The sequence below is a fragment of the Electrophorus electricus genome, chromosome 8 (genome assembly GCF_041902795.1).
Source record: "Electrophorus electricus isolate QZ-2024a chromosome 8, ASM4190279v1, whole genome shotgun sequence".
Taxonomy (NCBI): domain Eukaryota; kingdom Metazoa; phylum Chordata; class Actinopteri; order Gymnotiformes; family Gymnotidae; genus Electrophorus; species Electrophorus electricus.
This window is the reverse complement of record NC_137504.1, coordinates 6,354,904-6,368,459: the sequence shown is the minus strand read 5'-3', so window position 1 is coordinate 6,368,459 and position 13,556 is coordinate 6,354,904. Positions and strand designations below refer to the sequence as shown.

Below are 13,556 nucleotides of genomic sequence, written 5' to 3'. Positions count from 1 at the left end.
TGATCAGGCAGCAGGTCTCGAGCTGCTAGCGTTTCCAGGCAGATCCCAGCGTCTGCAGTGGCCATGCACACAAAAGCAAGGTTGCAACAGAACATCCATCAGCCTTCACACCATGGCATCTTTGTGGAGTGCTAGCTACTTGCAGGGTTGGGCTAAAGTGGGGTGCACGCGTGCAATTCCTGGTTCCTTCTGCACGGGTCAGAGGAGGATGGAACTGAATACAGAGCAGTTGGAGATGAAACAACAAGGCTGTCCAGAAAACAGCATCTGTAAGGAAGCTGCCTTCACAAAGAACATGTCCATGAGGGAAGAACTATGCAGCAATCTTGAGGAATCCTCACAAAATGAGTTCAAAGGATTAGAGTATTAAATGACTTAACCTGTTACTGAAGAAAACACTACTGAAACACACCATCAAAATAAGCTTGTAGCACAGCTGATATAAATCAAAGAAGGCAGTACCTGTTTCTGTGGTACATCAAGCAGGAAACCATGGAAATTATACTCTTCCCAAAGAGGTACTGCTTAGAAAACGCAAGTCTCAATTTCCAGTGCAGAAAACAACTGTCAAGACCGTTCCCTTCTAGGTACCATGGAGCAAAAAAAAAAAAAAAAAGTACCCAAATTAATCTCAGCAGAAAACACAGGAAAAACTAAAAATATTAGAGCAAAGCTCTGGGCCACAGTACAGTCTGTAACTAGCAGACTCACACAAATTCAAATTAAAAACAGCTTCATTCAGGGAAAAACGCTTCAACATAACCTATCCATAGGAGCAGAAATATGTGCCTGAAAGTTTAAATTCCATGAGATAGAAAACAAAAAAAAATTATACCAGCCAAGGGCATAGTTACCTTAAATTATTTCCCTTGAGAGGTTAAGAATGGGCATTACATGCTCGCTCTCTCTCTGAAAATTTATGCAGGCATGTGTTGGGCATCACTAAGATGATAAACAACACAGTGAGAATGGAAATTAAAACAATACCCTTGGATGGTAGAGAAGTATATGCATTTATTCATGGAATCTGAGAGTATACATAGATGGAACTGACAGAACTGGCGAATCACAGTGCCCTGAGGTTAACAGAAAATCTGACATGCTCCAAGTGTATTAGTACATGAATAATTTTGTTAAGTTCATTTAATATTTTGAGTCTAAAAACACCACTGACTATTGGAGACAAATGCAAAAGAAAGCAACTAAGACCACAAAGCATAAAAGACAGGTCCTTTCAAACATTATGAAACACCCCACTATAAAGTGTCACGAGTAGGACACTGATTTTCCGTGCCAACGTTCTTCAGCTGTCCCGTGATGAGAACACCATGGCAGCACAGCACGCTGTAGAAGTGATAATGGAAACTCATTTGCACCAGCTCTCTCTGTATGTGTACGTGTGCGTGGGGCCAGGCTGCCCGCGCAGTGTGCTCTTCTCTCATCACCCCTCATTAGGGGGGTGATCGAAAGCACCACTGGCCTGCAGGTACATGGTGCGATACCTAATGGGATCCACTGAAGAGTGACCAAGCACTGCATTAACCAACCAGACTATAGGCTCCCCTGTTAAAAATAGCCTGGATCCTAACTTGTACTTGCAGAGGTTGATGCATAGGGCAAGGGTGTGCGACACCAGTTTCATACATGCTTTCTAATAAAATGCAACACCATAAAAGGAAAAATAATTGAATAAATCTGAATTGATATTCTTTGTCTAAAGCAGTGTGGCTCACATGAGCACACGCTCACAGTATAGCAGAGGGGCTTGTAAAGAGCAAGTGAAACAGTGGCCTCGCTGACATCTGTTTCAGCAAACAGCAGCAGAGAGGGTGCTGGCCGGCGGAGTGAGTATGATTTAGCCAATGAAAATGCGCTTGGTCGGTAACAGCACGCTGGAGTAATGTTGGTTGGGGCAGAGCAGGGAGCTCGGGGTGCGCATCACCCATCAGCCACACAGGGAGAGGGAGATGGGCAGAGCGACAGCTGCTCTTGGAGCCGTTGTGCAGCAGCAGGACAGCAGGCCACTCACGGCTTATAGGAGAGGCAGCGGTGACATTTGCATGCACGATTTACAAGAAGCACGACAACTTGTTCTTTCTTTCTTGGTTAAAAAAGGTGCTGACAGGGACTTTATAGAAAAGAAAAAAAAACTCTTTAAATGGAAAAACAAAACAAAAGTAAAACAAAAACAATGCAACAAGAGAACATTGCCAAACACATTCATTCACAGGACTGGGGACTTGTATAGAGGATTTATCCCTCCTACCTTAGAGAAGGTAGAGATAAAATAAGGCGGTGATCCACTGTGGCAATGAAATCCAGCAAGCATTCATCAAGCAAACAGACAATGCAGCTATAGCTAATGCTACACTACTGCAGGACTTCACCCACAGCTCAGTCCAAGCCAATCCAGGCTAGTGATATACAGTAAGGAAACAATTCAATAAATGACACCGTCAAAAAGGAGTTTTGCTGTGGGAAGTCGAGTAAGCTTTTCTCTCTTTAGAAACGCTATAAAACAATCATAGCAGAACACTATTGCGGGCAGAGAACAATACATATAGCACCTACATATATTCAGCAGCAAGGGTGTTAAAAAAGGCTGGGTGTTAACGAGACGCAGCATACAGCAGAGATGGCCATTTCTAAGCACAGTCAGCCCGTTCTGCCTGCTGCTACACATTGAAGCAGCCACTTCACGATCCGACTAAGTAACATCAGGTGTTACAATAGAACTGGCAGGTAATGTGGGAGGTGTAAATGATAGTAAATAGTGCGCTCCCACATCCTCCCCGCCCCGCACCCCTAAGCCCCTGCCTTGGCGGGGGCAGTGCACAGGAAGGCACTAAGTGACGTGAGCCAGGTGGCAAAGCGGAGGCTACAAAGCCGATCTGGCTGAGCTGAGCTGCCTGGGGAGCTGCGTTAGAAAGACGACTGGAGCTGCCTTTTGGCCACTGGTGCCGATCACGGACCGGCACAGGCAGCCAGGGCTAAAGGCAACTGCGGCATCTGCGTGCAGCCTGCATGCCCACAGGCCCAGAGAAAGGAGTGTGGTACGTGGAGAAAGCAGGCGGCACAGGCACGCCAACTCAAGGACACTTTCCTGAAGGAAGACGTCTGGAGATCATCAAGCCACAATGCACACATCAGTTTTCATGTTTATAGAAGTAGCCTGTCAATGCGATGGCTCCAATCACCATACTCATCATTCTCACGCCTACATCGACTAAAGTCGAAACGCTATGATACTAGTTCTCAACCAGCGCTGAGGCTAGTGGAGCAGCCATGAACTGTACCAGAACTGCACCGCACAGCCTTCAAACAATGGCTTCAGCCCTAGAAGCACCTGCCACTTAAATTAATAACACGAAAAATTTCCAGAGCAAAAAAAAAAGCCATTGCCTGTGACAACCTTAAGAATGAAGGGTGGTGCAGCCTTCAAACACTTAAAGCCAGGTGCAAGGAGATGTGTAGGACAGCTGCACAGAGGACAAGCAGAGCAGCAAAGGCCATGAATAAGAATAAAACACACTAAAACACCAACTTGAATATTTTATATTTAAGCAATATAAATAATGGTTACATTTTGATTTCACAATACCAAGAGAGAATGTGGCTATTCAAAGTTTTTTTTTTTTTATTAACATGTCCCAAAATTTCAAGTCACCCAAATTCAGTTTAGTTCTCAAATTAAATAGAATACAGCCAAAGAGCTACTCAGGGAACAATAAGTGATGCCTGGCACAATCGAATCTGAAGCTGACTCAGCTTCTGGGCTTTAGAGCATGTTATACATAACACAAGTTTCAAAATGCTGTCTTAACAGGCATTATTATTAAATTATTAAGGAGGCTGAGTGAAGAAAGAAGAATTTACAGCCAATGTAATTTATGTGCAAAAGAAGCAACACACTGTTGCAGAGGGACACTTTCACAAGATGTTCTCCACTACATCAACAGTATCTGTAAGAGACAGCACAGTTTGTGTGATATCAAATGACATTTTAAAAAGAGACTACTTATGAAGGAGTCAATGCTTAATAAATATGCCCAAGGCAAGCGCTCAGCTATCTAAATCAATCCCCAGATCCAACCCTTTTTCCAATCCAGTACTGCTCGTCTTGGGCTAAGGAACAGGACATTCGTAAATATTCATAAGCAAATAATTACTTTTAAATCCAGCATACCCTTCACTGACCTAAACTTTCAAAAAAAAAAGAAAAAAAAAGAAAAAAAAAAAAAAAAAAAAAAGGGAAAAAAGGTTTCACAGCAATAGGAAAATTTGAGAATTCCTCTTAAAATACTGAAAAAAGTGGGGCACATACAGTCAATAGTTTCAAGTACCCCCAAGCAACAATAAACAAAGCAACATGTTTCAGGCAAATGTATGCAGACAGTGTTGCTACCTGGATCAGACAGTGATGATGATGTAATTACACCACAACTCAACTGTTTGATTGAGAGTGTGTGTGCGCGTGCAAGCAAGCAAGCAAGCAAGCACACACACACACACACACACACACACACACACACACACGAGGATTACATTACTAATGAAGAAATGAAGAAAATGAATGCGTTTTAACTTAATGGCTGCCTAGCTGATGCCGCCTGATGTACTGTATATGGCTTGTCACAGGATAACTGAATGGCAGTTATATTCTGAGGTCTTAATTTGACACATTACTTATTGCTCATGACAGACTAATTTGAATGGAGGCTCGAGACAACAGGATCTGTCAAGACTAGTGACACATCTGTAGATAAATTAAAGCGCGATAAGATTCCATAGCGGATTTCTATGCACTGGCTTTGGTGCACGCATCTCTCTTTTTTTACATTTTGAGTTGAGTTGACAGCCTTCAGCTGGTTAAAAACCTTGAGCTCATTTCTTTCAGTAGTATTCAATAAGCATCTAATGACATGTTGCCAAGACAGTGGGCATGGCAGAAACAGCCCAGAGAGTATGGAAGAAAGAGCAGAAGGGTCTGGGGTGTAGTGGGGCATGCAGTGGGGCGTGCAGCCCAGGGGTGGCTGGCGGGTGCTCTTACCTTGCGCCCGTCGCTGGCGTGGCAGTTGACGTTGAGCGGGGTGAGCAGGGCCATGAGCTTCTCTTCATTTCCACTCCTGAAGCAGAGCAGCAGGTTATGAAGGAAAAACAGCACAGCCACTACAAGCACACTGCATTATACGAGAAGGAGGAGGCAGACGGAGCAAGAGGAGGAGGACACGGGGCTCGGGGGTCGTTACAGGGCTGGGATCAACAGAGGGAGGCGGAAGGCTTCTGCCAGACCTCCCTTCTGAGACGCAGCGAAGGAAAACAACAATAATGGAGAGCGTGTTTATAGTTCAGTGGGGCACGCCAACACTACCCGAAGCTGCTGGTGACACCTATGAGAAGATGAGCACAAAAGGGCCTTTTTTTTTTTTTTAAGCTCTGCCATCGCTAAGCAAACCTCCTCTTCCAGAGCAGCTCTCTGTTAGGAGAGATTTCGCAGTGTGTGTCTTGGAGTAGCACCTCCAGACCCGTCAGCACATGCTCCGGGTTCTAACATGCGCTGCTGCCCAGACACGGCCGCACATCGCCCGGGCCAAAACAGAAGCCCGCCTTTCCAGAGACCAGTGAGGAGTGCAGAAAGACAGCTAAAGAAACGCAGATTGGGTGGAGTCGATAAAAATCATTCTGGTGTGGAAACAGTTCTGATTCTGTTTTTTTAAAAGCAGGCTTAAGAGGTTCCAACAGGACTGTGTACTACAGGCTTCTAGGTCCATGCTTTGTATCTTGGCACATCTAGCACATTTATTTACTTGTGCTACCCTCTTCCCACAGAAAAAAAATGCACCTTTTGTACCGTGTATGAGGTGTCCTGACCTTGGACGTTTTGTTTAAAAGCACAGGACCAGCAGCCTTCAGTATGTTCATTGTTACAGTATGGTAGAAGGGCAGATTTCCCTGTTCCCAGTCCTGTGATTTGCCAAAACATGACAACACTAATTCCTCCTCTCTGCTAGTAACTACAGGTAACCTGCTCTAGTGAAAATGGCAGTTTCATTTAGATGTCCGCCACCTCTCAGGTTCCCCATAAACAGGGACGGACCAAGAGGATTAGAAGTGGAAAGAGGGGCAGTGGGAGACGAGAAGGTTTCATCAGTCTTCCTGATGCACTTTCAGAAGCATCCCCATCTTCGGAAGATTAGCACAGCATCGGGCAATGCTAGCAGCTGTTTGTCCGTCTGAAGGCTGTTTAATCTGTTCTTGAAGCCTTGAACGGATCTTAAATGGGTGCAGGTCTTATGAGTTAAGCAAGAAAGGAAGGCAGCTTTATTTTGCTGTTATGGGAAAAGAGGGACCAAGGCCTGCTTAATTCCTCTCCTGATCACGCTCCTGGCTAATGCTTGTATCGATGAAAATTTTACCGGCCTTTGTAGTTTCCCCCTTTTCTGTTCTCTCGCTCACTTGATCACTGCCGAACAACAAGCTCTTATTTGCACCCATGCTGGAGGCTGTGCTGGAGGCTGGGCTATGAAAAGAGGATGCAACAGGGTGGGGATGAGGAGCCAAAAAAAAAATAATAATAATCGCCTCTGACTTGGCATGACAGGGTGCTTAAGGCCAGAGAACCATTGTGCTTCTAGAGATGGGACTACAGAGGCAGAACTCTCTCCTGCTAAACAGGCAATCCTGGTTGTCCCTCTCACGAGCAGTAACAGTATTCACGAGAGGAAGCGCAATGACAGGACTGTGGCCAGGACAACAACAGGTAGGAAAGGGATGGGAAGGTGAATGTGCGCCCGCATGCTGGAGCAGGTCGAGTGCATGTTGCTCCGACTAAAAACATTTGCCCCGTTTTCTCCGTCAGGGCTGAGACATCAATTAAACACACCCACCGTGTCCGTGCACACAGCCTGATGATAAACACAAACCTTGGCTTGCCCACGAGGAGGTTTTCTATGCTTCCCATTCCTAGAGCTGGCCCCCTGTCCCCCGAGGCCATTGTAACCACAGACAAAAACACCCACCATCACTGAAGTCTTCTAGTTAAGCAGACATTCTAGCCCTCCTCCCCCTTCTTTGCCAATAATACAACAATACCTGAAAGAGGCAAACCCAGCATACAGAGAGAGGGCATGAGGAAGGAAGAAATAAGGAGATCGATAGCTGTAGAGTCAGAGAGGAGAAGAGGGCTGGGTGCAGGGTATGTACTCACCTCGCTGCTTCCAGGAGTTCGTCCTTCTTGTATTCACCTAAGTGGTTGCAAAAAATCATGGTGTCAGAGACAGGCAGGATGAAGGACGCACAGCAGCAGCAGGAAGCCAGAGTCACAGAGCAGCGGCGGACCAGCAATAGTCCCACATCCAGCGGAAAATCCACAGACACACTCACTCATACACACATCAGCAGCACAGCCACACACAAGGATTCTCTCCCTCTCTCTGTGTGCACGCGCGTACGCGTGAGCGTACGTCTCTCTCTCTCTCTCTCTGTGTGTGTGTGTGTTGGTGGCGTAAATCTGTGGCCACCCCCCTCGCCTGAGGAAGCAGTGACGTTCAGTGTGGTCACGGCATCGCCAATGTCTCAGATGAGGTGAGAAAACTGACGCATATCGCCGTTCGCTCCTCAAATGAAACAGCTCGCCTTCTCGGACAGACGTTTGGGCGCACTGGCCCCTCCTTCCTGCTTCCACAGTGAGGCAGTCTGCCCGAGAGCACTCGTCTATTTTAATGTTTGCATGGGAGGAGCCGTTGCCGTGATAACACAACATAACAGTGGCCGGGAGGGGGGAAAAATGTATAATAAACAGAACTCTGCCAGTCCTTTTTCCGTCCTCCCTGGCACAGAGGCTTACCTTTTAGCCAATCAGAAATGGGCAGCCAATTAAACACCATTTATCCCACCCCTACATGTGCTCTCTCTCCGCCCACCAAAAGGTGGAGGGGCAAGAAGATGAGGAGGCATAAAAGGGGAGAGAGAGGGACAGAAAGAGAGCGCGAGAGCAGGGAGAAGAGGAACTCAAAAATTTAGAGGTAGACTTGACAACATGGCTTCAGGGGGCTGGGAACTACAGACAGACAGCTACAGGAAAATGAAGGTGCTGTCATAAGAGCAAACTGGATAGAAAAAAATCCTGAACCTAAAATGCAAATATTTCAAATATAGGCTGGATGATGAGATAGGAACAAAGACTCCATTAGCGCTCTGCTGAGAGACGAGTAATGAAGCAAACTGCTGTGTGTTGGAGAGCCTCATTATGTCTTCACATTTGCCATGCCAGCTCTGTAGGATGCACTGAGAGGAGTCTCTCTCAGAGACTGAGGACCACCCCTCCACCCTACCCCCAACAACAAACGTCTACCATAGCATTTACCCACAATCCCCAGACAAAGTGTTGGGGAGGGGCACAGCACAGCCACTGCAGGGACTCTCCTGATTACCCTCCCCCACACATCACACATACACACCTCCATACACATGCGCACACAATCACGCATGCACACAGTGATTGGCAGATGACAGGCTCTGAGGCAGATTGAACTGGCTGGGGGAGCAGAGAGTGATTAAAAGGCATCATAAATTTCACTCTGCATTACCATCTTGGAATCTTACAGAAGGCTGCTGCACAAAGCGGGTGAGGGGAAAGACAGAATAGCACTCTTTTCAACAGCAGCAAGCTCAGAGCATCATTCGGTGTGCAGGTTGCCCAAGAGGCGAGACATGACTGCTCTTTCAGGATCACAGCGTTCCTCATCTGCTTCCTGCATGTCTACAGGACAGCGGCAGCACCGCTAAGTAACTGTACCAACAGGGAGAGGAATAAAATAAATATAAAGCAACAACAGATGGTGAGGCAGACAAACATGAAGACTTCAGAGACTGTTAATGAGCAGCCTGCCAAGTTTAGCAATCTCTTCATAATGGAAACAGAGCAGCTATTAGCCCTACCGTTGTAGCCACAGTCAAACACATCCGCTCTGCATGGAGGTTTATCTAGCCCGTTCTAGCCAAATTAACTCCACAACCATCACAATTTCACACAATCAGCATGCAGCGCTCCACACCTCCGACTCAGAACGAGGCACACTGGTCATCAGAGGGGCACCACTAACATCACTGTAAGGGAATGATTATACTTTGAGGTCATTATGCTCATATTTAAAATCTACATATTGCAAAGGAGGAGTGGCCTGTTTGAATCATCATCATCATCATCATCTGCCAGGGGAATGAAGAAGCAACACAGACAGAAATGTCATTGCCTACTGACTGGCATAGAAACAGCAGAACTCTGCAGCAGCTGTTGGCTTGTTTTTTTTCCCCTCTGTGGTGAATGAGCAGTTTCTCCACTAAAGAGCACCATGGCTGCATTCTGCTGCCATGGACCCAAACTCTGGTATTCTCTTCCAGATGACCTGAGGGCTCTGAATGATTTAAATGATTCAAGAAGAAAGTTAAGACCTTTTTATTCTGCATAGCATGTAATTAGACTGCTACTCCATCTGTACTTCAATTGTGGATACTTTTGATTCTGCTTAAAAAAAAAAACAATTATTTTGGTCTTTTTTTTAAAAATCTGTCTTTTACTTTTAGTTACAAACTTTTGATTGTGTAATACATCTGTTCTTTTAACTTGCACCTCTTTAAATGCATCTTATTTTAGCACTTTATAAACTGGTACATAAATTACAATAATAATAATAATAATATTATTATTTTTATTATTATGATTAACAACAATAATCATCATTATTATTATTATCATTATTATTGTTGTTAATATGGTTCCATTCATTTCAAGGTTACCAACTGTGGATTAGAGCAACACAAAATAGTGTCTAATGAATAGTATAGAATATTTGCCTATGTGCAAATCACATTTTTCACCAGTTTCACAATCCCAAGGTTTTACTGTGTGCTGTGAACATTACAACTTGTTTTAGAGATTACAGATTATTGTTCTGTGTCCATTTAGATGAATCACAGTATTAGATGACTCAAAAACAAACAAATTTTGATTGTTGGATTTTTAGCCATGACACACATTGGAATCACAATTCCATTGCAGTATGATGCACTGAATACAGCAATGCAGCTGTTTTATTCTGCATTGCTGTATACAGTACATAGTGCTGTATACAGGATCTTCAATTGCTCACTTTTAAAGGGTTCAAATTGATGTGCATGTAAGCATGTACAAGCAACAGTTTCTAGATACCATTATGACATTTTTGCATGCAGCACCTGGAATGAGTGTAAAAGCACTGTACAAGAGACAGAAAAATGACCTCAAAACAGCCTGAACAAGCAACGACGATTAAAGAAACAAAACACAGCTCTAAGGGTTGCTCACAGGGTCACATGGATAGTAGGAAGCATGCTTTCCTCAGACTGGATTTTAGACCAAAAAGTAATAATGGGTTCTGTGCAACTTGGAAAATCCACATGTTCTGTTAATATCAGAACATCAAGATATGGCTATGTTAAAAACACAGACAATTCCTTAGTGCGCTCACTAGATTAGTCCCTCAGTAAACACGAAAATAGCAGAAGCAGAAGTAATTATGCCCTAGAAATAGAGAGTAAGCAACAGTCAGTGAGAGTCACTGGGGTACACCCACGCAGAAAGTCTGCGTGGTAGCTTTAGTGTTTAGATTTAATGGCAACATCTGCAGTAGAGGTTGTTTTACCTGCAAAGATATATAACATTACTGAGTAGTTCATGTGCAAACTCAACTCAAAACTGTTGAGAAGGTAGCACTGTCTTGGAGGCAGAATGAACCTAACTGGATAACAGTCAATGGGTGGAGATTTTCAGTTTTGACATACTGCAGCAGACCTGTACATAATTATGCAAAACAAAACTAAACTTAGTTATTATTAGGACACACTATTAAACATTAGTATCTACATCGTTTAAGATAAAATGGTGGCGAACATCATGAGCAGAAACACCACACTTTTACCTGGAATTATCTGCTCCATGTTAGTACCTGCCTCAGAGGCAGCAGAGCATTTATATATCATTTTGCAGTTTCTTGTAAGGAACACTACATCACCATGACAACATTTACATGGCTGCATGCATGGGTTGCAGTTTGCTATGAAGCATGGACTGACATTTTCCAGCGCCAACAAGTAAAAATGGAGCATGGTTAAAAAACAAAAACATGCCCTCTCTCAGTCACTGAACAATATTAAGATTGCCAGCAAGCGATCAAGTTGCCATCTTTTAGCTAGCATCCTTAGCGGCCTGTACAATGCCTTGCTAGCTAACAACAAACAAGCGAGTAAAGAAGGTGCAGCTTCAGAGGCTAGCTAGCTTACCGGGCAGTTTTCAAGAAAACAAAACCAAGCGCAAAAGGAGAGATTCAAAACCACAAATAAAATACTGAAGGTTTCATGCTGTGCACATAAAACTAACTAAGGATGCACAGTTTTATAAACATAAACTCTACCTACAGGTTATTTTGAATGACACTGGTTGTGGCCTGAACAAATTGGGTTTGTTCTGCCTCCAGAGCAGTTTTGAGTTATGGTCACAAGCTACTGCGTGGCAGTGTTGGCTATGAACAAAGCAAGCCTAGCTAGCTTACAGTTTTCCAGTTAAAGCTGTAACACAATAAAAATGTTTGTACAAACCTATCCATGTACAATAAGAATATTATTGACCTTGTTGGTGAAATTAAAAGTGACAAGTCCTGCCTTGTAATATGACCAAGTGGCAATGCTCTTTAGGCTTTGGTTAGTGATTTTTGTCCGCATCGAAATTGAAATCAGGTACATATAAACATCAGGAAACCCAATACTTGACCACATGTCGATGTCCACAAAACACTGGTTCTCTGTCAATGGCATCTGCCTTTAATGTAAGCACATAATCAACAATTCATTTCTTGGTTTCACCATGGCTGTGGTCTCTGAAGAGATGTGTAATTCTGAGATCAACTGTCTGAACGAAGAGAGTGGCTATGAGAGGTTGGTAAGTGTGGTCTCTCTGGCCTTGCCATGAAGATTCAGAGGGGTACATCATTATGGGCAAAGAAGATATAGCAGCAAACCTTACTCGTTCCCTCTTCTGAGGATCTAGGCCTGGTCAATACAATTCTGTTTGATAAACTGCACATTCGCTACACAAGACTGGCAATATGAGAGCTGTGTTACCAATAGTTCCTATTAATTTCCACTCATTTCATTACTTTTTGTTATGTAGTACTTAGCTTGAGTATGGCTGCAGCACCAGCAGACTGGAGATTCCAACATGTAGTTCTGAGTGCAAATCCACAGGGAAATCTTTCCAGTCGAGGTTTTACAAATAAATGAAGTAGAAATAGAGTGAGGATTTCTAAAATAATTCAGTTGATCATTAGGAAAACAATCCAAATTCATAACTCATTTATCAATGTTAGTCAGACCAAATGGCAAAAGAAAGTGCAAGCTCTATGAAGTCTCATGAATTTGCTATAGAGGAAAACAGTCATTTCTCCTCAAACACATGCTGAAATAAGCAGTTTTTTGCTTAGGCTCTGTAACTGCAAACCTTTTTCTGTGACACATTCATACACAAATTTTGCATTCCATGCTTATTATTCTCCTTTTCTCTGCTCACTTTGGTATTGTGCAGTCGCTCCTGAGAGCTCAGGCCCAACGCTCTACTGCTGGGATCTCCCTCACCCAGCTAAGCTCCTCACTGCTGCATGCTCAGAGAAAACCACTAGGCCACATTTATCGAGGAGAAAAGGCAGTCTAAAGCCGGTGGTGTCCTACTGCAGGAGTAGTCCAGGCTCTGTGCTGTAATCCAATCCCTGCTTTCACCAGTGCGGCTCTTCATGCACCTTCAGCTGGGCCACAGTGAAGTGCAAGAGTATAAACTTTAGCTACTGCCTTCATACAGCAGTGTCTCCATTTATAAGCAACGATTCAATGTTTGATGATGTTTCAAAAGCTAGTATGATGTGATAGGATTCCTCTGTGATATACAACCAAGAAGATAAATGCATCCAGCAAACAAATTTTAATATTTCCCTTTCAAATCACAATAAATTTTACCAAAAATCAGGTTCAGCATACTCAATCATTAAGCTCTTTTTGAAGTAAAACCATAAGATGATCTCCATCCTTTTTCAACTTGGATCATGAATTGATGTATGCAAACTTGATCAACACAAACTAATCAATGCACTGATTATAACTGATCTACTGTTACACTGAGTAGAGAAGAGGGTGATTTTTACAGTTTAACTAAAGATCTCTCTAACAGTGACAGCAGATCTGTCTGTTTTGCCACTGGAATGACAAACCGAAGCAGCTTAGAAAAAAATGGCTACAATCCTCGTGCCCAGTGAGTTTGAATGTTTTCACTCTTCATTTCTGGGCAAATAAGCAACTTCTAGTTAGAGGTTACTGAAGAATGAAGGCAGACTGAAGCGCTGCAGTGGCGACTTCAGTTAATTTAAGTCGTGACCGGGAGCGCGTGGAGCCATATTGCACTAGGAACTCCAACAAAAGCCAGTCAATGAAAGATGGATGACATCCATGACGAGACCTGAAGCTCAAATCACAGC

The 13,556-nt window shown here is 43.7% G+C and overlaps 1 protein-coding gene across 4 annotated transcripts in view; it reads right to left on the bottom strand.

Moving 5' to 3' along the window:
* The window catches only part of tnksa (tankyrase, TRF1-interacting ankyrin-related ADP-ribose polymerase a), a 65,147-nt gene that overhangs the window by 31,667 nt on the left and 19,924 nt on the right, over window positions 1–13,556 (bottom strand). For all 4 annotated transcript variants that reach the window (XM_027028485.3, XM_081718850.1, XM_027028487.3 and 1 more), the window contains 2 exons: window positions 7,208–7,244; window positions 5,051–5,126 (listed from right to left, as the gene is read on the bottom strand). In XM_027028485.3, the coding sequence (XP_026884286.2) occupies window positions 5,051–5,126; window positions 7,208–7,244 (113 nt within the window). The remainder of the gene's footprint in view (window positions 1–5,050; window positions 5,127–7,207; window positions 7,245–13,556) is intronic.